This window comes from Wyeomyia smithii, chromosome 3 (genome assembly GCF_029784165.1).
Source record: "Wyeomyia smithii strain HCP4-BCI-WySm-NY-G18 chromosome 3, ASM2978416v1, whole genome shotgun sequence".
Taxonomy (NCBI): Eukaryota; Metazoa; Arthropoda; class Insecta; order Diptera; family Culicidae; genus Wyeomyia; species Wyeomyia smithii.
Window position 1 is genome coordinate 15,962,040 of NC_073696.1, and position 23,010 is coordinate 15,985,049.

At 38.8% G+C, this 23,010-nt stretch overlaps 1 protein-coding gene across 7 annotated transcripts in view; it reads right to left on the reverse strand.

Annotated features, from left to right (window-relative positions):
- LOC129732407 (CUGBP Elav-like family member 2) overlaps positions 1-23,010 on the reverse strand; it is a 575,258-nt gene that overhangs the window by 17,351 nt on the left and 534,897 nt on the right. For all 7 annotated transcript variants that reach the window (XM_055693269.1, XM_055693267.1, XM_055693266.1 and 4 more), the window contains one exon: positions 9,442-9,594. In XM_055693269.1, the coding sequence (XP_055549244.1) occupies positions 9,442-9,594 (153 nt within the window). The remainder of the gene's footprint in view (positions 1-9,441; positions 9,595-23,010) is intronic.

A 23,010-nucleotide genomic window follows, 5' to 3' on the forward strand; every position in this document is an offset into this window, starting at 1 on the left:
CAGGCTTGACAATTCCTATGTTCGCTGATCCTCCGGCCGTTCCTGTTCCTCCCGTCCATTCGTGACTATAAAACGTTTATTACCTTAACACGTGGCGCGGGTTTTCATAATCGTTTGGGTTTCGTGAGCGACGAATGCCAAGTGGATGCGCGGCTCGCGAAACCGAAAGGATTCAGGTGAAAAAGTCATAAAAAAGATAAAATGAAATCGTTCATCTCTCATAACTTTTACGATTCATTCTAATGGAAACGGTAAACGGGAAATGGCGCTGTACGGGATCCGGATAAGGACAAAAAGGCGAATGCCAACCCAACTGACTGTACACGGACGGAGAGTGTGTTCTCCTACTTGGGCACAAACAAAATAAGCTGCCAGAGCTCCGATGAAAACCCGTGCACAAAATGCTCTTTCAGCGTTTGAGAAATGATTTTAATTTCCCGTGCTCAACGGAGGAAATGATTTCGTTACGTTTTGTTGTATATTGTTTGAAAGTAATCGTAAAAAAAAGAAAATAGTGAGGAAAACGATTACAGTTAACCTGGAAAACTCGAGAGGTAGAAGAGCTGCATCCATTGTTTATTCAGATTGATTGGTGGTTTTGTTGAAACCTATTTTTCGAACAATAAATCTACACTCTCAGCTGTCTCTATTTTATAACCAAGGAAATTATATGCACATTAATATAACACATTAAAATAATTCGGCAAATTGCATCATGTAGATTCTAGACATGCATTATCTGAATTGATCAATTTCCGAAAAAAAGTTAAAAGAACCATAAAACATGGCAAATATTTCTGATGTCTGTGTTCGAGACAATGCTAAAATACTGTCACTGATATTTTGGGCAAATAGCAAATAAATATATACGTCATTTCAATTCGGATTCGTTACATTACATTTGATTATAGAAAGAGAGATTTATTCACAAAAGCATTGTTTTGCCTCCTAATTCAGAATGTTTGTATTGCAAGAAAATTTTTGACATAGGACTACGTCTATGAACAGTATACTGGGGTACATTCTGTGAGAACTTAAGGGGTTATATACCTGTTCGGATAGAAACTCCTGCCTCAGCTGGGGATCACTGTCAACTGTGAGTGAGGCCCAAGCGACGCTGGTTTGTGCGCGCTTATTTCAAGTTTTGTTCTGGCTCGACAATTTCCACAGCAGCGCTAGTGTTGATTTCAATTAGTCGATAAGCGTACGGCGGCAGCGCAGTCACACTGCCCCGATGTAAATGTTGTACAATTTCGATTAAATGTAGTATAGTAAAGATTTGCGTTTGCGTTGCTGTGCAGAAAACTTCTCCTTGGGCCTTAATTGATGCCAAAGGGCGAAAATAAGCACAACGAAGGACCGTGCGCGATCGATACCTTTTAAGGTAAAAAAATCGAAATTATTTTAATTTCATTATCTTAAAGTACAACATCTTGAGAACATTTTTCACAAGTTTTCATAAAAAAATGAGCAAGATTGCTATCAAACTACTGAACCGATTTTTTCATCTTTTTTTAAATGTTCGTTATTGAATTCCCCGGTCGTTGAACGATTTATGTTTGATACACGAAGTTTAACTTTGCTCTTTTTTCTCGAGCAAAAAGGTATATAACCTCTTAAAGGAGCATGTAACGATTTAGTTCGGCGAAATGGAAATTTCAAAATGCCAGTGGCTCCCATACAACTGTCCCAAGTTTAATAATTATTATACCGTTGAATAGCCTAAATATGCAAGATTTCCAAAATATGATAATTACCATCACCATTTTCTTATCACATGGTGAAAATCAGGGAGAACTTAAAGGTCAAATATTCACATACATTTTCCATGCGACATTTTCACATCCCTAACGCAGACATGAAAAAGGTATACCAAATGATTTAATTGGCATCGTGTTCGAGTGAAACTTCGACGAAAACATTAGTGGTACAGCGAAAAACTAGCATATCTGCCCAGAGAGCAACGGATTAACGTTGTCTGCCTGAGTTGTGTGGAAATTTTGTCAATTCATGTCACCCCGCTGATCCGTAGGCAGATGTGTGGGTAACCTTTATAGCAAATTTTGTTTACTCTCCCTTGTATTGAAAGTTCTTTTTCCTAACACAGACATTAGAAAGGTATACTAAATGCCAACTAAATTATATCAAGATTTTCACATCGATTGATGGTTTATAATGTCATCGTTCTGTGTAATTTTCGTCAGTTCCACGTGTTCCTGATAATATATGTTTTTGCAACCTTTTTTGTATATTTCGTTCGGTTTTCTTTGTGCTTAAGAGTTATTTATCTAGCACAGACATCAGTAAGATAGATTAAATGATTGCAGGTATTGGCTAGCAATGCCAGCCAATTGACATCGCATTCGAGCGAAACCGTTAGGAAAAACACTAGTGGTGTAGCGAAGAACTAGGATACATGTTTAGGAGGCAATAGATCACCAGTTTGATTTATCATACCATTCGCAGTTCTACGTCAAAATTGCGTTTCTGCACTCAGGTACATACCTTCATACTATTTTTTTCGGATACCGGTTTTATTTGTCAATAGATCGCAACAGCTGTAAGTGCAAGTTGATTTTACCATATCTAAAATATGATGAAGTTTGGTAAACAAGCTTCCTTATTTCATTAACAAAAAACGACGACTGAAGCGCATCGAAAGTTAAAAATGATTTGAGCGTTTCCAAGCCAAATGACCTACGGTCGAATAACGACCATTATTCAATTGAACGGAAGATTGCACACGTGTTTGATTTAGCAAACTGCTTATTTTCCACAGGTGGAGGATTTCTTTAGACTCAAGATTTATGATGTTAAATGATTTAGTTTTATCCGTTCTGTTTGCTGTCAATGAATGAATTTTGGTATGTTGACAGTACATTTCCATAAACTTTTGTTTGCTGCTGGAGAATCACAAATATCTCACAAAAAGCGTATTTTCATAGAACACTTGAGTTTAAAATATCTCAAAAACGAATGCATTTGGAGACTTTACTACCAACAATTTTATGATTTGAAATTACTATTATTGGAATTTAATTTTTCTCTAAATAACTGAGATTTGTGAAATTGTGTAAAACTTAACTTTAAAGTAACTACTACAAGGTATACAGCTCTAGGGTTGTATGAAATGGTGACGTGGGACTAAACACTGTAATTAGAAGGATTTTTAGTTACAAAGATTGCCTCATCTGCAGACAGCAGCAATTCGTTTGTTCTGTGGTTTAAGTATTTTTTTTATACGCAGCCTCCCCATAAATTTTCTTTTTAGAAATATATTGAACAACACTCGAAAGAACTTCGATTACACTCAACGAGAAGCACCGAGAATTTCTCGCAATGCGTCTGAATCAGAATTAACTCTATTTCCTCATAAACCAAATCCAACAAAACCTACGTTATTATAATACATGAAATAATAATGATGACTAGCGTATTATAAAATTGTTACACGTTTTATCTATCCAACAATATATTGGTTTTTGTTATCCATCATGTGGTTATGCTGTTATTATCGTTAAAAATCTGACGTAACATTTGCCAGTTTCGTTTCCTATTTTACAGAATGCATCCTAGTATAGAAAACAAAGACGTAGTCCCACGTCAAAAAATTGCTTTTTGTTCTCTATCCAGGTTTTCTGATCAAAAACTTTTTTTTTCTGTGTGGACTCATCACTGCGACCAGCGATTAGATCTTTTGTGATACTGCCCAGGTGTTTCCTGTACCCCGCACTTCGTATTATAAGCAGTATCACTATTGAAGTAAGTGATACGCTTATCATTCATATCCGTGCTTGTGTGTAAAGCAGGTATTGAACGAAGCAAATATTTGCTATTTTTCAATTCAGATTTTATTTTGTGCAAATAAAAATCGTACCAAAAACAGCAAATATTTGCGTCGTCTAATACCTGCTTAAGTATTACCTTTCCGTTTCAAGCTTACAGCTCTACTACACCGAGCCTCTGGCAATCTTAACAAAATAGCCTAAAGGGCCATCCACATACCACGTGGACAAATTTTTATCGATCGATTCGATCGGCTTCGTAGCCGCAAGGTTACAGAGTCCGCTTTGATAAGCGAGTGGTCGTGGGTTCGAATCTTAGTAGAATCAGGCCATTTGGTTGTCAAAGGACTTTAACATGGGTTCATTCTCAGGCTCTCCACTGCATACCCTTCCTTCAAGCTGAATTCTATAGTACCCTTGCTGACTTTCATCCTAACAAAAAAAAAAACCCCTCTTATAATAAAACTGTTCTGAGTAACGTATAATAGTTCTCTTCAGGGAATTGTAATTATGACGCGGTCTTGGCTGGAGGAACAGAGGTTTCAATAAGACTCCTTCCTCTTGGCAAAAGTAGAAGTCCTTCTTATAATAAACCTGACCAGAGGTGAAGCATTGAGTGCCTCTTCAGGGAATTGTGATTGTGACGCGGTGTTGGTAGGGGGAACGAGGTTCGATAAGACTCCTTCCTCTTGACAAAATAAGTCTTTCTTATAATAAAACTGATCTCAGAAATATTAACCCTCTACAGGGAATTGTAATTGGCGATATTGGCACGAGGAACGAGGTTTCGATAAGATCCTTCCTCTTGACATAATAAGTCCCTCTTAGAATAAACCTGGCCAGAGAGGAGGTGTAGCCTCAGTTCAGGGAATTGTAATTTGGCGATATTGGTAGGATAGAAAAGAGGCTCGGTATAGTAGAGCAGTAAGCTTGAAATGAAAGGGTAAACTCTCACACACAAGCACGGATATAAATGAAAAAAGCGTATCATTCACTTGAATAGTGATACCAATAATATGAAGTGCGGAGTACAGAAAACACCTGGGCAATATCACAATAGATCAAAATGTCTCTGGTCGCAGTGATGAGTCCATACAGAGGTAAAAAAAACCTTGCGGCTACGAAGCTTCCCGATCAAAAATTTTGGAATAACGTCAAATTTCAAGAAAATATAAATTTGAAGAGAAAATTCATCCCTTATTTGGTTTAGTGTTTTATTTATTGTTTATTTTCCAATTTCCTCAACTTAAAACCCATAAATCATCATGATCAGTGTGATTTAGAATAACTGTTCTAATCGTTTAACATCATCAGAATATAACTATTAAAAAAAACAATTTAAATATTTTTTTAAAACTCAAACTTCAATAAAAAAATTGTTCTTCATTTCTCCATATTTGACTTTTTAAAAGTTTTTTTATAACTTCAGGTTTCTTTGGAAAAAATTGAAAAAATCACCGTTTTTTGTCAATCCAAATTTAGTGTTCACTAACCCTCTAGTGCCCAGTGCCGCCTCTAGACGGTCTTCAGTTGAACCTCTAAAAAGCTTCAATAAGAACTTAAAAAATGTTTATAAAGCTTCATAGTGATTTTTTCGAGGTCCGTCTAAAAAATAATTTGGGCACTAGAGGGTTAAGAAATTTTCGCACGGAAAAAAAATTTTAACGTCTATATTTTTCTACAAAGTTACGTTTGTTCTCTACAATTTTTTCTCAGACAGTCTTTTGTACGAACAAAGGTTCAGAGCTACAATACTATGAATGCTTCCACCTGAAAAAAGACGCAGTTTTCTAGTCAAGCTTCAAATAAAGAATGGTCGATTGAATTTTTGTGAACTTCCAAATCATTTGGCATGGAAATGCTTTCTACGGTAATACTGTTTTAAGTGAAGCAACGTACCGCGATTAGTCCCGACCCATTGAAGACAGTAATTTCGATGTTGACGACTGTTCCCATGAAGAAAAGCAAAATAAAACTTTGAAGACGTTGAATTAAAGGAATTGCGCAATGAGGATTTGTTCCTAACGCCGGAACAGCTTGCTTCGGTATTAGAAGTTACCCGCCAAGTCATTTTCAAGCAATTGAATGCATTGGGAACGATTCGAAAACCAAACTAGGCAAGTTTCTTAGGTTTTGAAGAACAATTACTCAAGCGGCAAAAAGGAAGGGTTTTTTCATCATATCGCAATAGGTGAAGAAATATGTAATGAATCAGTCATTGGAACTGCTCTCTCATGGTTCTACGTTGTCAGTTCGGCCGCATATAACGCTTGAAACCGAGGGCTATCGACTTCAATTGATGCGATCAAGCCGAGCGAAGTGCGAAAAACGACAATAATACAAATAGACGCACGAAAAAGTGATTGTACTGCATGACAACACTCGAACTCAATCTGCCAACGTCATTGAAACTTAGATATAAACGGTGAAATGGGTTCTACCTTCAGATGTTGCACCGTCTAAATATTACTTGTTCAATACGATGGCACCAAAAAAGGTTTGAATTCACAGGAACGGTTAAAAAGCTATAATCTTTCATTGTATTCAATTTGAGCATTAGGGCTACGTTTTTTGACGTAGGATTACGTATTACTTGTTACGCCTTAAATGTGTCTTCTTCACGTGCATGCTATGCTACCACCGCAGAACAGATTTTGACCAATGTCTTGATTTAAAGGAGTAGGTTGTCCCAAAACTTGTAGTACAATAATTGGTATATCGCTGCGATATTAATTTAGTAAAAAGTTGAGTTGAAAACCACTGTTTTCAGTTCAGTTCTGCAGATTTCAACCAATCAAAACTGGTAGCAAGTAACGTTTTGGTGATTTGGTCCCTATTTTCGAGGCTATTTAATTTAATACTAGAAATTTTATCAAACTTCATTATCAAGAATGCCATTTATGAATCAGGTGTTGGAAGACTTATTCCGTTTACTTTTCTAAGGGGGGTAAGGGTTTTTTTTTGACGATCATTGGTCTTATTCCGATCTTTGGTCACTTTTTGCATCAACTCAGGTGACACCAAAATCTCTATTTTTGACATCATGAGCATCATGAGCTTACTTTCTGTAGTTGCAACTAATGTTGTAATATCATTTTCAGGTGCTTATTATGTTACTAACACTGAGCGGGTCTCAAACACCAATGTCACGATCGACATATAAAATATTTGCAATGTTTGCAGTGCAATAATTACTGCTAAATAATAAAACTAAACTTGTTAGGAGTTGAGGTAAAAAACGTATATATTCAACCAATCATAAGCTCGCTCCCTTTGGTGGCTTGCGTTCTGGCTAACCATAAGACAGAATGTGCGAAAATCGATCACCTTTGTCGTTTAGATTGCCGTTTTGGTGCAAAGTTCTGGCATTTTAGATCACACTTCAGTATTTCAAAGGGTTTTATGTTCTTTCATACTATTAGTTGTGTGGCGTGGAGGGTTGCTACACCAAAACTACACTTTTTGTCCACAGAAAATATACCTGTTTTCAAAAAAACATAACATTTTTTTGTGTAAAAACAGGAATTTTAAAATATTGCATTGTGGGCTGCAGATTAATCATCATCATATTCAGACAAGGTTCAAATGTGTGGCGAAAAAGTTTCTAAAATTAAATTTCCTGATTTTCCCTATTATTCCCTTAAATTTATCCTTCAATCAAACAGTAGAGTTTCCGTATTAAACTATTATGCAAAAAAAATATCGTTTTAGCACTGAAAAGCCGTTTAAAAAGGATCGCGTCACAGTAAAAAGTTTTTTCCAGTTTACCTGATATTCCCTGATTTCCCTGATCGAAAATTGAATTCCCTGACATTTCCTGATTTTCCAGGTTTTTTTCCAGGGTTTCGCCACCCTGGGTTAGGACATTTTTCATCGTTATATTGTCAACTAAAAAAAGTCTATTTTTACGCGGTCCCATACAAATTTAAAACACATCTTCCGCGTAAAAAAGCCTCAATGTATTGCCCAAGATTGTGGTGCAATAGTTGGAATATCCTTTCAATACTACACGTATTCTAAGTTGAGTCGAAAAACGTGTACATTCAACCAATCACAAGTTCGCTTACCCTTTGCTGCTTGCTGGCTTACTATAGGATATGTGATCCAGTAATCCATTCCTTTAAAACTCTATTCATACTCTATAGGCCATAACTGATAAATTTTCCCGAATATCAATCGCTTATAGAGACGAATGACCGACGTTGCCGGTCGTGACCTGACCTGAACAGGAGACTGATTTATAGATGTTAGAACAGATATTTTACTGAGCTTGCAGAACCTAATGTTCATCATTCAAGCCCAGTTAGTGAGGTAACAATCAAATACCTTTCAAAATTAGTATTTTCGATTTTTTCTGGCATCTTATAACTAACTAAAATTATTCTTTTTCAATAGTGTTATATGATTTTAGTAATTATTCCAAATCTAAAAGCTCTCGGTAATCAACTTTATAGACGTATCCAATTTCGACGAACTTCAGAATTAAGTCCCAATTTTTTTTTAAATAAAAAACATTTGGAATTGAAAACAAAAATGCTTTAAGATCTTACTTTCCTCTATGTTAAACTCTTTATCAAACGTTGGCAAATTGCAACTGAAAATTATCGATGAAAAAGTTTTTTTTTTTCTATGCGAGTTTATTGTTTATCTTGAACTTAGAAAATTGGCTTTTTAATGTTTTTTTTTTCGCATGGTTCAACAGTTTTATTATACAACTGAGTTATAATATTTCAAATAAAGTGTATGCTAAAATACAACTAAACTATCCATCTAATTTTTTTACCCTCAAAGCTTTGATTGAAAATAACTCAACAACGGATGCATCTAGAGAGTTAAACACTATGAGGTTTTTCATTGGAAATAACTGATAGATTCCTTCAACATCATTGGAATACAGTTTTTTTTGAAATTTTGTAAACGATTTCGTGATTAAACCCGCCGGTATTAAGTTTGACACGGTTTGTTGAATTCGAAAATCATTTTCCTGGAACAAAAATTCACTCGAAGTAACATTGTTATCACTGATGTCAGTAATCGGCCAACCCTGTATTATATATTTTTATTATTTTAGGTTACAGCGATCGTAATTTTAGGTTATGACTCGAAGCTGTACATCTACGTGTGTCCTGTATGGCGGTTAATCTCCAATAAACTTTTACTCGTTTATACCGATTGCTCATCCACAGCCGAATTCTTTAAGCTACCCAGCTCCGAAATAACAATCCCTCTAGTATAAAAATGAGCGCAGACAAACCGTCCTCAAATAAAACTATATTGTCCAGAAACAAGTAAAAAAAATATGACCTAATAAATCTTCGCGAAGATGCGCGTTCATTATTTTTTTGCTATCCCCCGAAACCGCCGGGGTTTGCTCCGGTGAACACCTACAGCGTGAAAAAGGAAAACTCAACTAAACCGTCACACAGGAAAGAACAACCCTGCCCAGGGCAACCGAGCGGAAGGAACCAGCGACCGTCCTAATCAACCCTGCAATGACACGGTCCAGAACACCGTCGCAGTGCGGAGCTGCGAGATATGAGATACAAAACAACCCGGGAAGCCTAACGGAGAAAGGTCACTCGCGAAATGGTTAGTGTACTGAAAAAAGGGGGCAGAAATATCGACTGCCGGCCGGTCACAGAATATAGGTACTTACACAGTGAGGTTGCTGCGTTGGGTGTTTGGGCGGCGGCTGCCTGAAGCGAGGGCTGCGTCATGGCCGCTAGCGTTACCAGGTTCTGCATGGACAGCGGGCTGAGCAGTCCGGCCGCGGCTGCTGCCGTCGTCGTATCAGTCTGCGCACCGAGACCTGCAAAAGACAAAAGTGGACGATGGTTTGCGTAAATAAATAAGATAAATTGCTTGTCGATAAAGGCGCGCTTGTACACGTTGCGGAAGTTCAAACGAACCATGGCGTAGTGTGGGACTGTCACTGGTGGCCATTGTCACAACGGAAACATGACCTGTAAGCTGTTTGTTCCATTTCCTTCTCATTCATTCATCTTCATCAAGGCAGACCGACCGCATTTGCCCTTATCCCAAACGATGGTATACACCATTATTATATGCTCTTTAATTTCACCTAAAATTCAGTGACCTGTTGTAGTTCTAAATATTTTTCTAATGACTGATCGAATAATTTTAAACAATATATCATTCATTGCTCAGAATCCCTTTGGTGCATTGAGACCAAACCAAAAGCATTCTTCTTTGTGTTGAAAAAGGTCTTAGTGAAAAAGCTGAATGGATGCCACTATGTGCGGTCTGCTAACGATTTACTCTAGTGTAATTTGTCACCAGTATGCGTCACCTTCGAGTCAACGCATATCAGAAGAAGCGGGAAAAAATGTGTTCATAAACCAGTGGCTATCGAGGGAATGCCAAAAAAGTCAGCTTTAGCAAACGGTTTACAATGGTAGTAAATCATTCCTAATTCCTATCTCTTCTTTCCCCCGCCCATGATAGGGAACAGCCGACTTAAGGGGAGCGTTCGTCCGGCTGGCAAGTTATGCAATTAACAACGCCGAGCGGGTGGTGAGTAATGGCTTTTTTGTTTTCCAAAAGCCAATTTGTTCCTCCACTCGATAGGCAACGGTGGGAGGGACGAAAACTGTAGGAGGATTACGTTAAACAAGCGTTAGATGCGATTAAAGGGCGGTAACAGTTCAACGCTTTCTGTGACAAGCAAAACAAATTGTTTGCCTAATCTAAATGAGAGCCAATACGGGTATCACCCAAAATGAGAAAGTCAAGTCGAACGAAATTCATGGTAGCAGAAAGATTAGGCTGTTTAACAACTTTTCTGTGTAATTTGCCGTCATAGTTTATTATTCGCCATTTTAGTAAGAATTATTCAAATTTTATGAAGGTGCTCCAATCAATTTTTGATGCAAATTGGACCCGAAACGAAAAAATCATATCGATAACTGTAACGAATGCTAATTGAACACAGCATTGACCAAAAATTGAACCGATTGTGCTATAATTAGTGCACGAACAGTCTAAAAAACTATATAGCTCATTTAAGTAAATATTTATGTTTCCAAAAACGTCGACTCACGTTTGGTACTCACTCACTTTACCGCGAGGACTATTTTCTATACCCACTCGAAACGAAACTGCCGCGGTCCACAAATTCCAAACACCGACAATCTGATACCGAAAATTTCTATCGCCCACTGCTGCTGATGGTGCAGGGACACGCTCTAATGGACAAATCGTGCCCAGCCAGTAGTGGTGCCGCCTCTGTCGGCTTGTTGCCGATTCCAACACGACAGCACAGGAGAGCAAGCACAAACCTGTGTGTGCCCGCAACGGATCCGTGGCTTTTAATTGGATCACGAAAAGGTGATTAAACTACCAGAGATGGCATTGGAAAAGTGGCTACAGTGCATCGATTAACTTCGAGAAAATCGATAAAACCTAGTCCTTGTTTATGCGAGAATGTTGGAGTCCATTACCAGGGGACTTTATAGCTGCACCAGTTTTGTGTAGGATTATGTATAGAGGTAACGCAGTTATCAGAAAATTCATTTCATGCCATCTCATTAAAAGAAAATTCTTTAACCAGATGTCAACAAACTTAGCAGAACTTGAAAGTTAGAACCGATAATGTCGCAAATGCAGACCTGCAGACGGCTGTTAATGAGGTTTTCGTTTATCGTTTGTTGCATTGATATAAATGTTAAAAGCATTTTATTACTTTAGAGATTGATACCTTCCAAGGAAGTGAGAAGTCAGGAATTCAGGAATTCCTTGTCCAGCAAAAATAATATTCAGCATAGAGCTCGAGGTCAGCGACTCCGTACTCGTTGGATGTGTGATGTGAATGAGGACTAAACACTAATAGAACCATCATTCTGACCGCATTATTATATGCTCAGAGTTTCGTAGTAACGTTTAATCAAACGACTCACCATTGATAGCACGATTCCGAGTAGTTTTCCGATGTTCCGATGAGAAAATTGATGAGTTTCTAGGTGCTTGTGCAAAATCAATTCGAGATATTCCTCCGCGAGTGGCGCCATTTTTTGTAATTTTCAATAAACTGTCAGCGATAAAAATACAGTGTAAACCATACACTCCAAGCTACTGTTACTATAATTTTCGAAAGAAAATACCCAATGGATAATTTTCTACAGTGTTTCTTCCGTGATGTAATTTGCTGTGGACATCCTTTAGAGATATTTTGCTTTACCCGATAGTACTCAGAAGGTAATATTACATATTGAGGTGGAAATCGCGAAAATGCTTCCCGGGCAGGAGAGCATAACCAAATCATAACTAATCATTAAACTATTAAGCTATAAGAACTTATCCTGTTATTCGAAAGATATTGACGTTTCATACATGAATATGAAAATATTATAAAATTTTGATATCATATCTCGCTATTTCAGATGCTTTGAAAATATCTCATTAAAAGTAAGTTTTTAAGTGAAAATTGTTCGTTATTGATTATTTATAATGTTTTTAGTTTGCATTTATATAGTGTTCAATAACTTGAAAATATCTGAATCGGTCATTTTTGTGATATTTAATGCAAGTTATTGGTTTGTTAATGAAATATCAAGCTTTGTTATTCATATAGTCTTGGAGGTACAATATTTTGGTGTTATTTTTTGTTATTTTACCAACTATGTAAACCACATTGAGATCAAAATGATGTCTTATATCTGGATGTGATATTATAATGATATTTTCTCCTGCTCGGGTTCTGAAGATCTTAAGACCAGAAAAGGCTTGAAAATTGATTAAACTAAACTGAAAAAAAAAAATGATTTTAAATCAAGATCAAGATTACGAAAAAACGCCCTTAACGACCAAGAAAAGGTCAGAGATAAAATGATCTCATATTAGGCTCAGAATTGCAAAAAAACGTATCAACGCAAACGGCAAAAAGAAAAATAATCTTAAGTAAGATTAATAATTGGGATCAAAATACTTCTAATACCAAGAAGAAGAAAAAAAATTCCAAGTTGAATTCAGACTTGCGAAAAAAAAATTTTTTTTTCCTCATATATCATTTATTTGACACGGCACAAATACAATTTAATGTTTAACGGCGCCAATTATATCTGGTGACTTAAAAACTAAAAGCAAATTTTTTATCCTCGCTGCCGACTACGAGCTGAAATTAAGTCTAACTTAAAACTAGCATGAATTTTTCAATCATTGTTTTTTTGTAGAATGGTCGTCTGATGCTCTTCGAATGGCCGATGTCATGAGCTGGGGCAGAGGTTTGTATTTTAGGGTCCTGGAGGTATTGTGCGGGGTCTAGTTGCTGGTTATGGTTCGTTGTTGTTGTTCGCTAGTGTTCAAGTGGCCATTTGGTATGTGCCGCTGAGCCAAAATATCACTGAAGGCCTCGGGTTCCCAGGTCGTGGCGAATTCGAGTGGGGTGCAGTTGCTGATTCCAAAATCTGTGCTTAAGGTTCAAACTTGTTCTTGTCGTTTTGTTGGGTGTAGACGGAGGGGAACGGGACTAGACTGGGGCATGGATGGATTTTAGGAAAACGTATATAAGGGTCATGTAGGGTATGTCACGGCTCGCCAAGACATCACGAACAGGTACAGCTGGCCGTCTACCTCCGGCCTCAAGGGAAGCTACTAATTTAGACCTGGCGTCACGGTGGACAGGGCATGACCAAACAACGTGCTCTATGTCGTGATAACCTTCACCACAGGCACAGATACCACTTTCCCCGAGCCCAATACGACGGAGATGCGCATCAAATCTATAGTGATTGGACATAAGCCGAGACATCACGCAAATGAAATCTCGACCTACATCCAACCCCTTGAACCACGGATTCGTCGATACCTTGGGTATAATGGAATGTAACCACCTTCCCAGTTCCCCTCTGGTCCAAGAATTTTGCCAACTGATGATCGTATTCTGACGTACAAATGAGAAAAATTCATTAAAAGCAATTGGTCTTTCATAAATTTCACCGTTTGTTGCGCCCACCTTAGCCAAAGAGTCCGCTTTCTCATTGCCCGGTATCGAGCAGTGAGAAGGGACCCACACTAAGGTAATCTGAGAAGATTTTTCGGATAAAGCACTCAGATGTTCCCGTATTTTCCCCAGGAAATACGGAGAGTGCTTAACATCTTTCATCGATCGGAGAGCCTCAATGGAACTGAGACTGTCCGTAAAGATGAAATAATGGTCCGTGGGCATTTTTTCGATAATCCCTAGGGTGTACTGAATGCAGCTAATTCTGCGACGTAAACAGAAGCAGGATTATCGAGCTTATGGGAGACGGTTAAATTGTTATTGAAGATACCGAAGCCAGTGGACCAATTGATAAGTGATCCGTCAGTGTATAACATATTGTCGCAGGTGATGTTTCGATATTTATTGGAAAAAATTTGGGGATCTGCTGCACGCGTGAATGATCCGGGATTCCACGGGTTTCATCTATCATGGATGTATCGAAAAACACAGTAGAATTAGAAGTATTCAATAATTTAACGATAACGATTTGGAATATTCGAAGAAGGATTGATATTTTGGGACATGTGATTGAAATACAATGTCATAAAACGGGTTTGAGAATTAAGTTCGATTAACCTTTCAAAATTTTCAATCACAGGACGGTTCAAGACCTCACATTTGATTAGAATACGAGAAGACAGGCTCCAAAAGCGGGTTTTCAAAGGTAGAACTCCAGCTAAGACCTCCAAACTCATCGTATGGGTCGATTGCATGCAACCTAAGGCGATACGCAAACAACGATATTGTATTCGCTCCAGTTTGATTTGTGAAGCTGAGCAGGTTCATGCTTCCTAGAAAAAACTACTATCTCAGTCTTCTCCGGAGAGAATTCGATACCTAGCTGTAAAGCCCAAGCAGACAAGTTGCCCAAGGTATCTTGCAATGGTCCTTGCAAATCGGCAGCTTTGGCTCCTGTAACAGAGTTTACACTGTCGTCTGCAAGTTGTCTTATCGTGAATGAGTTTGCCAGACATTCGTCGATGTCATTTACATAAAAGTTGTAAAGAAGGGGGCTTAAACATGAGCCCTGGGGAAGACCCATGTAGCTAATGCGAAAAGTTGCCAAATCGCCGTGCGTAAAATGCATGTGCTTTTCGGACAACAAATTGTGCAAAAAATTGTTCAAAATTGGAGAAAATCCTTGTCGGTGAAGTTTACCCGAAAGAATGTCAATAGAAACGGAACCAAAAGCCCCCTTCATGTCCAAGAACGCAGACGCCATTTGTTCTTTGCGAGCATACGCCAGCTGAATATCTGTTGAAAGCAACGCAAGACAATCGGCGGAAGCCAAACTGAGTATCTGATAGTAGACCATTTGATTCGACCCAATGGTCAAAACGACGGGGTATCATTTTTCCCATCAACTTCCGGATAAAATTCTACCATCGTAAAAGGTGATTCTATCGCGTCGTGGCCCGGAGACGCATCGCGAACAATGTTTTGCTCAGGAACAGAGTCCGGACATACTTTCCTGGCAAAATCAAATATCCACCGACTTGAAGACTCCTCGCTTTCGTTGACCGTTACGCGATTCCGCATTCTTCGGGCTGTGTTCCAAAGAGTGCTCATCGATGTCTCCCTCGACGTCTCGTTCACGAACCGACGCCAATATCCGCGTTTCTTTGCTTTAGCCAGGCTTTTAAGCTTGGTATTAAGCTCCGAATACCGTATATAGTCTTCGGGTATACCTCCCTTCTGGAAGGCCAAAAACGCGTCAGATCTTTGCGTGTAGACATCGGAGCACTCTTGGTCCCACCACGGAGTGGGAGGCCGTTCTTTGATCGTTACGCCGGGATATTTCTTCGTTTGGGCTTGCAACGCGGCGTCGAGAATCAAGCCCGCGAGGAGGTTGTATTCTTCAAGTGGTGGGTGATATTGAATCGACTCGACCGCTTTGGAAATCGTTTCCTCGTATAACTTCCAATCGACATTCCGTGTGAGGTCATACGGAATGTCAATTGGTCGCATGCGAGTTGACCCGTTAGTAATTGAAATAAGAATAGGCAAATGGTCGCTACCGTGAGGATCAAGGATTACCTTCCATGTGCAATCCAACCGTAGCGACGTCGAACATAAGGATAGATCCAAAGCGCTTGGGCGCGCTGGAGGTTTCGGGATACGTGTCATTTCACCGTTGTTTAAAATAGTCATGTCGAAGTCATCGCAAAGGTTATAGATTAAAGAGGAGCGGTTATCATTGTAAGGGGAGCCCCAAGCCACACCATGAGAGTTGAAGTCTCCCAAAATCAAACGTGGCGAGGGAAGAAGTTCTATTAAATCAAAGAGCAGCCGTTGCCCAATCTGTGCTCTGGGAGGAATGTATATTGAGGCAATACAAAGCTCTTTACCTTGTATTGTCATTTGACATGCGACAACTTCGATGCCTGGAATCGAGGAGGGTAATACGATAGAAAGAATAGCACTTTTTAATCCCTAAAAGTACTCCTCCATATGGGGTGTCTCGATAAAGGCGAATAATATTAAAATCATGGAAGTTGAGATCAATATTTGAAGTAAGCCAAGTTTCACAAAGGGAAAATGCATCGCATTTGTTTTTATTTATCAAAACTTTAAACGAATCAATTTTTGGTAAAATACTTCTACTATTCCACTGTAAGACAGAGATAGAATCCTTCAGATTAGCAGATGAATTAGGCATCGAAGGATACGATCGCTGCAAGGAGAAGCCATTGAGCAGTCAACTGCTTCAAAAATGTTCTAACTGTTGGGAGGAATGCTGTAAGAAAAACTTTTATTGGATCGGGTACATTGAAAGTTTCAAAAATCCAGTCCACAATGTCAGAAAATTTCACCAGTCCAGCATTTGATTTTTCAGCTGGATGTGCAAAAGGAACAACTGGGGTTTTAGATGTTCCAGGAAGTGCTGGGAACTCCTTCTGGGACTTTAAATTTGCAAGCCCAGGAGGAGTTTGCTTCGGTTTTTCCGCTGCACTTTTAGGTTTGTTTGTACCATTCATTTCACTTTGGAAAATCTTTGGACCTTTTCGGGGAAGTTTAGGAGAGGGAATATTTTTCCTCTTTCTAGACTCCCCAGGATTGGCGTAAGATGTTCCCGCTGGTGAATCGTCAGAATCGGTTTCATCAGAGGACAACAGATCGAAGGGGTTCGAAGTAACGGGAGAAGTGGTAACGGTCTTCTTCAGCATGTCAGCGTAGGAACGCTTTGAACGCTCTTTGAGAGACCGTTTTATTTTATCCCTGCGCTGCATGTACACCGCACATGTCGAGAGCTCATGCAGATTTGTCCCGCAGTGAATGCACTTTTCAGCGTTAACATTGCAAGAATCGTCCGCATGAGACTCCCCACACTTGCCACAACGTGCCTTATTGCAGCAGTAGGCGGCTGTATGGCCTAACTGCTTTCAATTCAGGCAGTTCATGACGCGGGGTACGTAGAGCCTCATAGGGAGACGAACCCGGTGGATCGAGATGTGGCTTGGTAGTGCAGACCCGGCGAACGTAATTCGAAACGAGTCTGACGGAGTGTAAACTTTTTTGTCACCGACGAGCGATACCGACCGCAATTGCTTGCAGTCGAGCACCTTTACATCGGGACATGTGCTGTTCTTGAAGCACCCTTTAGCACTTTTCAATATACACTCCACGGAAAGACTCGAATCGGTCACGACACCGTCGATCTCCACATCTCTAGCGGGTACATAGACACGGTATTCCCGTGTAAAGAGCTCGGAGCAAGCTATATCGTTGGCCTCTTTAAGGTCATTGACCACGACACGGAGCTTGTTCGGCCTGATTTTAGAAATTTCAGTCACAGCTTTATAGTGTGACGTCAGGTCTTTCGAAATCTGTAATATGTTCAATGATTTCGATTTCGGCCCTGCTTTAGGCCTGAGGTAAACTGCCACTGGAAGCGTCGATCCGTCTGGATACAACCTGACACGTGAGGGAGCTGAAGAATTAACAGTAGAAGGAGGGGCAGGAGGGACAGGGTCGGGGGATTCGAGGATGGAGGTGCGGGAGGTGGGGGATCTACATCCATCGCGCTAATACTAGCGCGCCGATGGGACAGACAAGAAGCACGTACCTTCCTTTCCTTTCCTTTTCTCCTTCGTGTTGGATAAACGTCCACAGGAGTACACTGCACTCACCACCAAATCGTTCGACAGCAGGCAGCTACAAAGCGACAAAGTTACACAAAGGCACTTGACCTTGAATGCGAAGCAGCAATCTAAACAAAAGACACCGGGCCCGGTCAAAGAATGCCAGCACTTGTGCAAACGTTTTGAATTCTATCGGAGCGAATTCGAAACACAACCGATGCTGATGCGTGTTTGGCACAGAATGAAAAAAAAAATTGATGACAGAAAAGAGCAGAAACAAAAATTATCCAACACAAAGTTCATACAGGCTAGAAAACATAAAAGAAGAAAACAATCCTTCGAAATCCACTCAGAATCGGGGAAAACGCTTCTTAATGCGAGAAAAGATCCAATAAAATTCAATAGAATGAAAAATCTTACAACAAAATGATTCCAAATTAGGCTCACAATTGCGAGGATAAAACCCCATACAGACCACAAACGGCGAAAAAAGGTCATGCAAAAAATGAGCAAAAGACAAGCTCAAATTCGAAGAAAAATGATGTCATGACAAGAAAAATCAAAGGGATAATTATCCAAACTAATTAGAACTGCGCAAACTCTTCGAAGGTCAATAAGGCTGATCCAAGTTTAGAATGCTTTTTATGTCCAAGGTAATCAAAGTTAGCAAAGGAGGAGGGCGATAAATAAATATCGACGAAAAGAAAACAATTAAATTTTTTTTTATAAAAATGTGTATGTAAGTTACGATGTTTGAAACTTGTATTGAAATAAATGTTAAAAAATAACACTTTATCATGAAAATTATTTTTTGGCTTTTGATGACACTTTTACTGTCACTGGACTTTTTGGTTGATAAGTAAAGCATATACGCTGTCGAAAAACCAATAATATTACCGAAACGACCTGAGCTTGTTTTTTTCTTCCCCTTCTAATATTCAAGATTTTTAATACGTTTGAAGCAAAGCAAAGCCCTGGTGCTACATTCCGATTCGGAATTTGACCTTCTACACAGACTTCGCAGCCGACTGTTTAGTGTACAGGACAATTGCGGTCTCTCCCGAGCCGAAACTCGAGCCAGCATCGTATCTCGAGACCATCTGGGAGATTTGAAGACATATATTAAAAATAAAATTTGTATCGGTTCAACGAAAAAAAAATTATGAAATGATCCCAAGCTAAGTTCGGCATTACGAAAATAAACGCATCTCAAAATAGGTTCAAACCCGGGAAAACGCTTTTCAAGCCATTGAAAAAACGATCGTATAAAGAATGCTCTCAAAATAAGCTGCACAAAGGCCAAGCATTTAGAGTTTTTCAACAGAATCAAATATTTGGACACTTGAGGGTTAAATCAAGACAATAAGAATGCTTTTGAGGCCACGCACAGGTGTGTGTGTGTGTGTGTGTGTGTGTGTGTGTGTGTTATAGCTAGAACTAGATAACTCGAAACGAAGCATTTTAGGGTTTTTTCAACAGAACCAAACATTTGGACACTTGAGGTTTTAATCAAGACAGTAAGATTGCTTTTGAGGCTACGCACAGGTGTGTGTGTGTGTGTGTGTGTGTCTCTCTGTGTGTCTCTCTGTGTGTGTGTCTGTGTGTGTGTGTCTGTGTGTGTGTCTGTGTGTGTGTCTGTGTGTGTGTGTGTGTGTCTGTGTGTGTGTGTCTGTGTGTGTGTGTCTGTGGGTGTCTGTGTGTGTGGGTGTCTGTGTGTGTGTGTGTGTCTGTGTGTGTGTCTGTGTGTGTGTGTGTGTGTGTCTGTGTGTGTATATATATATATGTGTGTGTGTGTGTGTCTGTGTGTGTATATATATGTGTGTGTGTCTGTGTGTGGATGTGTCTCTCTCTGTGTGTGTGTTTGTGTGTGTGTGTGTGTGTGTGTGTGTGTGTGTGTGTGTGGGTGTGTGTGTGTGGGTGTGTGTGTGGGGGTGGGTGTGGGTGTGTGTAAGAGGGTGTGTGTAAGTGTGTGTGTGTGTGTCTGTGTGTGGTATATCTTAGTTTAAAAGGCAACATATTACATTGTGAACCCGACTCAAACCAGCATACCATCGAAAAGCTGCTGGGGCCACGCACAATGCACGTGGTTTACTTAAAAGAAAAACAGAAGTTATTATATTTTCATTTTCAAAAACCGAGTTAAACCAACAATCAATGCGAAGGTTGTAGAGGCCACGTACGAGTGTGTGTGGTTTTTATAGTAAATATTGTAAGTATATAAAACTCTTCGATTTTTTGTTTCACGAGTTTTTGTTTTTTTCAATCTTCTTCAAACGCCATTTCAAAACAAACAAAATACCCCTTATTTAGTGTAGAACGATCCGATGACTCCTTTTCCCAAAGTTCCGGGTAGCAGCGAAACCTTGCTGCCAGTTTTGTCACTACTTCTGAAAGTCAGTAAAGTTTAAAAAAAAATCCCACATTTAGCTTAGAATTGGGTAAATATAATAATTGGGAAAATCCAAGAAAACAGAATCTAATGCTTCGGAGGTCACAAGTTTACAGAATCAGCTTTGACAAGAGGATGACCATTAGTTCGAATCGTAGTAGAATAAGGTCATTAGATGTCAAAGGACTCCATGAAAGCATGGGCTTTTTCTCAGGCTCTCCTTTTACCCTTTCTCCCCGTTGAATTCTAGAATATATTGTTGACTTTCTTAAACTTGATGAAATAAGTCCCTCACAATAAACTTTCTAGAGAAACAACCAATTGAAACCTGATACTCTGATCTGAGCCTTCGGGGATTGCATCGACCTAAAGCATATTACACGTTACAGTTACTAGGGGGAAGACAAGCACCACACCACGTAGCAGGATATTTCTCAATTGGCGACTCTGCAAAAAAGGAAAAAACGCGGACAGCAAAAGCGTTCGAAATTTTTTTACAAAGGATCAAAGAGTACTGATCCCGATGCAAATAAGGATGATAAGAAATAAGACCTCAAATAATCCCCAATTAGGTTAAGAATCACGAAGAAAAGCTTCTGAAGATCAGTGACAATCAAAAGCTATAATGATTTCTGATTACGCTTAGCATTGCGAAAAAACAAGCATCTAAAGACCAAGGAAATGGTACAGAATTAAAAACTGGGCCATAAAAAACGATTTAAAAGACCAGAAAAGACTAACAAGCAGAAAATCCAAAATTAAATTATTCCAAACATGTTCACAGTCGAGTGGAAAGATTTCGAAAGACCAGGAAGCAGGCTTTGGTTTGCTCATCTTCATCTTAAAGAGAAAAAGTTTTCTTCCCTCTTAACAACTCCGAGCTTACATTCAATGTGCATCACACCATCTGCTGCAGAGAGAGCGTAGAATAATAGTTTCTCTGACGAAAAAACGCTCCTAGTTTGACAGAGCAAAAATCGAGTGAAACTCTTGTAAATTGCTCATCCGCGCACGCAAGATAAATGAAATAAATTGCTCGGAGATCAACTGAGCATTGCGTTACCGTTCTCATCGCTCTGGGGTGCGGCAAAAACAGTATAAAATCGAAATTTCTGCAGAATACGCACCTATGGTGAGTTGTGAATCTTCCTATAATATTAAATTCGAAAACGGTTAGGATGTGGCTTCAATGTGAACCTAAATGTTTTGATATTTGGCCAACTTCTCTTCTAGTAAAGGAGAAGCTAACGAAAACTACTCCCTCTTAAACTGAGAGAGCAAATAAATGTTTACCCCTAACACGTGATGATAAAGAGTGAAAAGGAACTCTGCAACTGAAATACTTTACGCCTAAATGTGGGTAATTACTTACTCTGTGTGAGAGAAAGCCTAGTTCTCCAAGAGGTTTGGCAGGTAGAAAAGGAAATTTGGGCAAAACGGAAGAAGCCTGCCAGGAAGCACAAAAAATAGTTCAAATTGAGCTCAGAGTTTGGAAAAACGCACTTCTGAAAGCCAGAAAAGGCAAAAAAAATACAATAAACTAATCCCAAATTGAGCTTACAGTCTGAAACCACGCTTTAAAAGTCCAGAAGAGGCAAAACGGTAAAAAAAGAATCCCAAATTAGGTTAAAAAAAGGAAAACCCCCGCTTCCGGAGGCCAAAAAAGACAAAAGAAAAATGATCCCAAATCAAAGAATATAGAATCGACGAAATCATTTCTTAGGACAAGCAAAAATCAGTTAATCTCATAAACGCGATACAACGCTACGAAAGACCAAAAAGTAAAATGACACTAAACTATGCTCAGAGTCGCGAAAACACGATGAGTTAGGTTCGGCTCAGAATCGAGAAAAAAAACGTTTCGCAAGAAAAATCAACAAGAAAAAAATCATGAAAAACGCTTTAAGACCCTAATGTTAATAAGGATAAAAAAAATTATCATATAAATGAAAATTCAAAATCAGCGATGAAATGCTTACAAATATTAGTAAAGGTCAGTAAGAAAATGATCCCGAATTAAGCAGGGTAACATAAAAAACGGCAAAAAACGGTAATAGAAGGTGTGACTAGACTTAGAAAAAAATTTTCCTCGTCCAGACGGGAAATCTGGACGAGGGAATTTTTTTTTTCTAAGTCTAGTCACACCTTCTATTCCCGTTCATCTTCGCATTCCCGCGAAACTACATACATTGCCCGTTTTACTTAACTTAAAATGTAAGTCAATTATGACAAAAAATGAAATTAGTTCGTAAAGGCAAAAAACGATCTTAAATTGGGCGGCTCAGAATAATAAAAAATGCTTCTGAAGGCAAGAAAAAATTGAAGGAAGAAATAATCCCAAATTAAGTTCGATGTCGCCTCTAATGATAAGAAAAGTTATACAAGAAACAAACCGCATATAAGGCTCATGAATGAACGTTTCGGAAAACCAGTAAAGCTAATGTAAGAAAGTGATGCCAAATTGAGCTCGATCCCAATGGCCAAAAAATTATCAAATTTTACTTTTGAATTAAGAACTTCATCTATGATGATTTTTTTTCTTGTTATTAAAAACTGTTTTTCTCGATTATATTTAAAATGAACAAAAAAAACGTCTCTAAAATCAAGAAAAAAACAAAAGAGAAAATCATCACAGATGCAGTTCTAAACTACGAAGAAATGCTTATACCATCTTAAAACCACAGATAGCATGAAATTAGGTGAAAAGATCTATATCTGTAAACGTTCAGTAACTAAACAGCTTTTGCTGTCTTC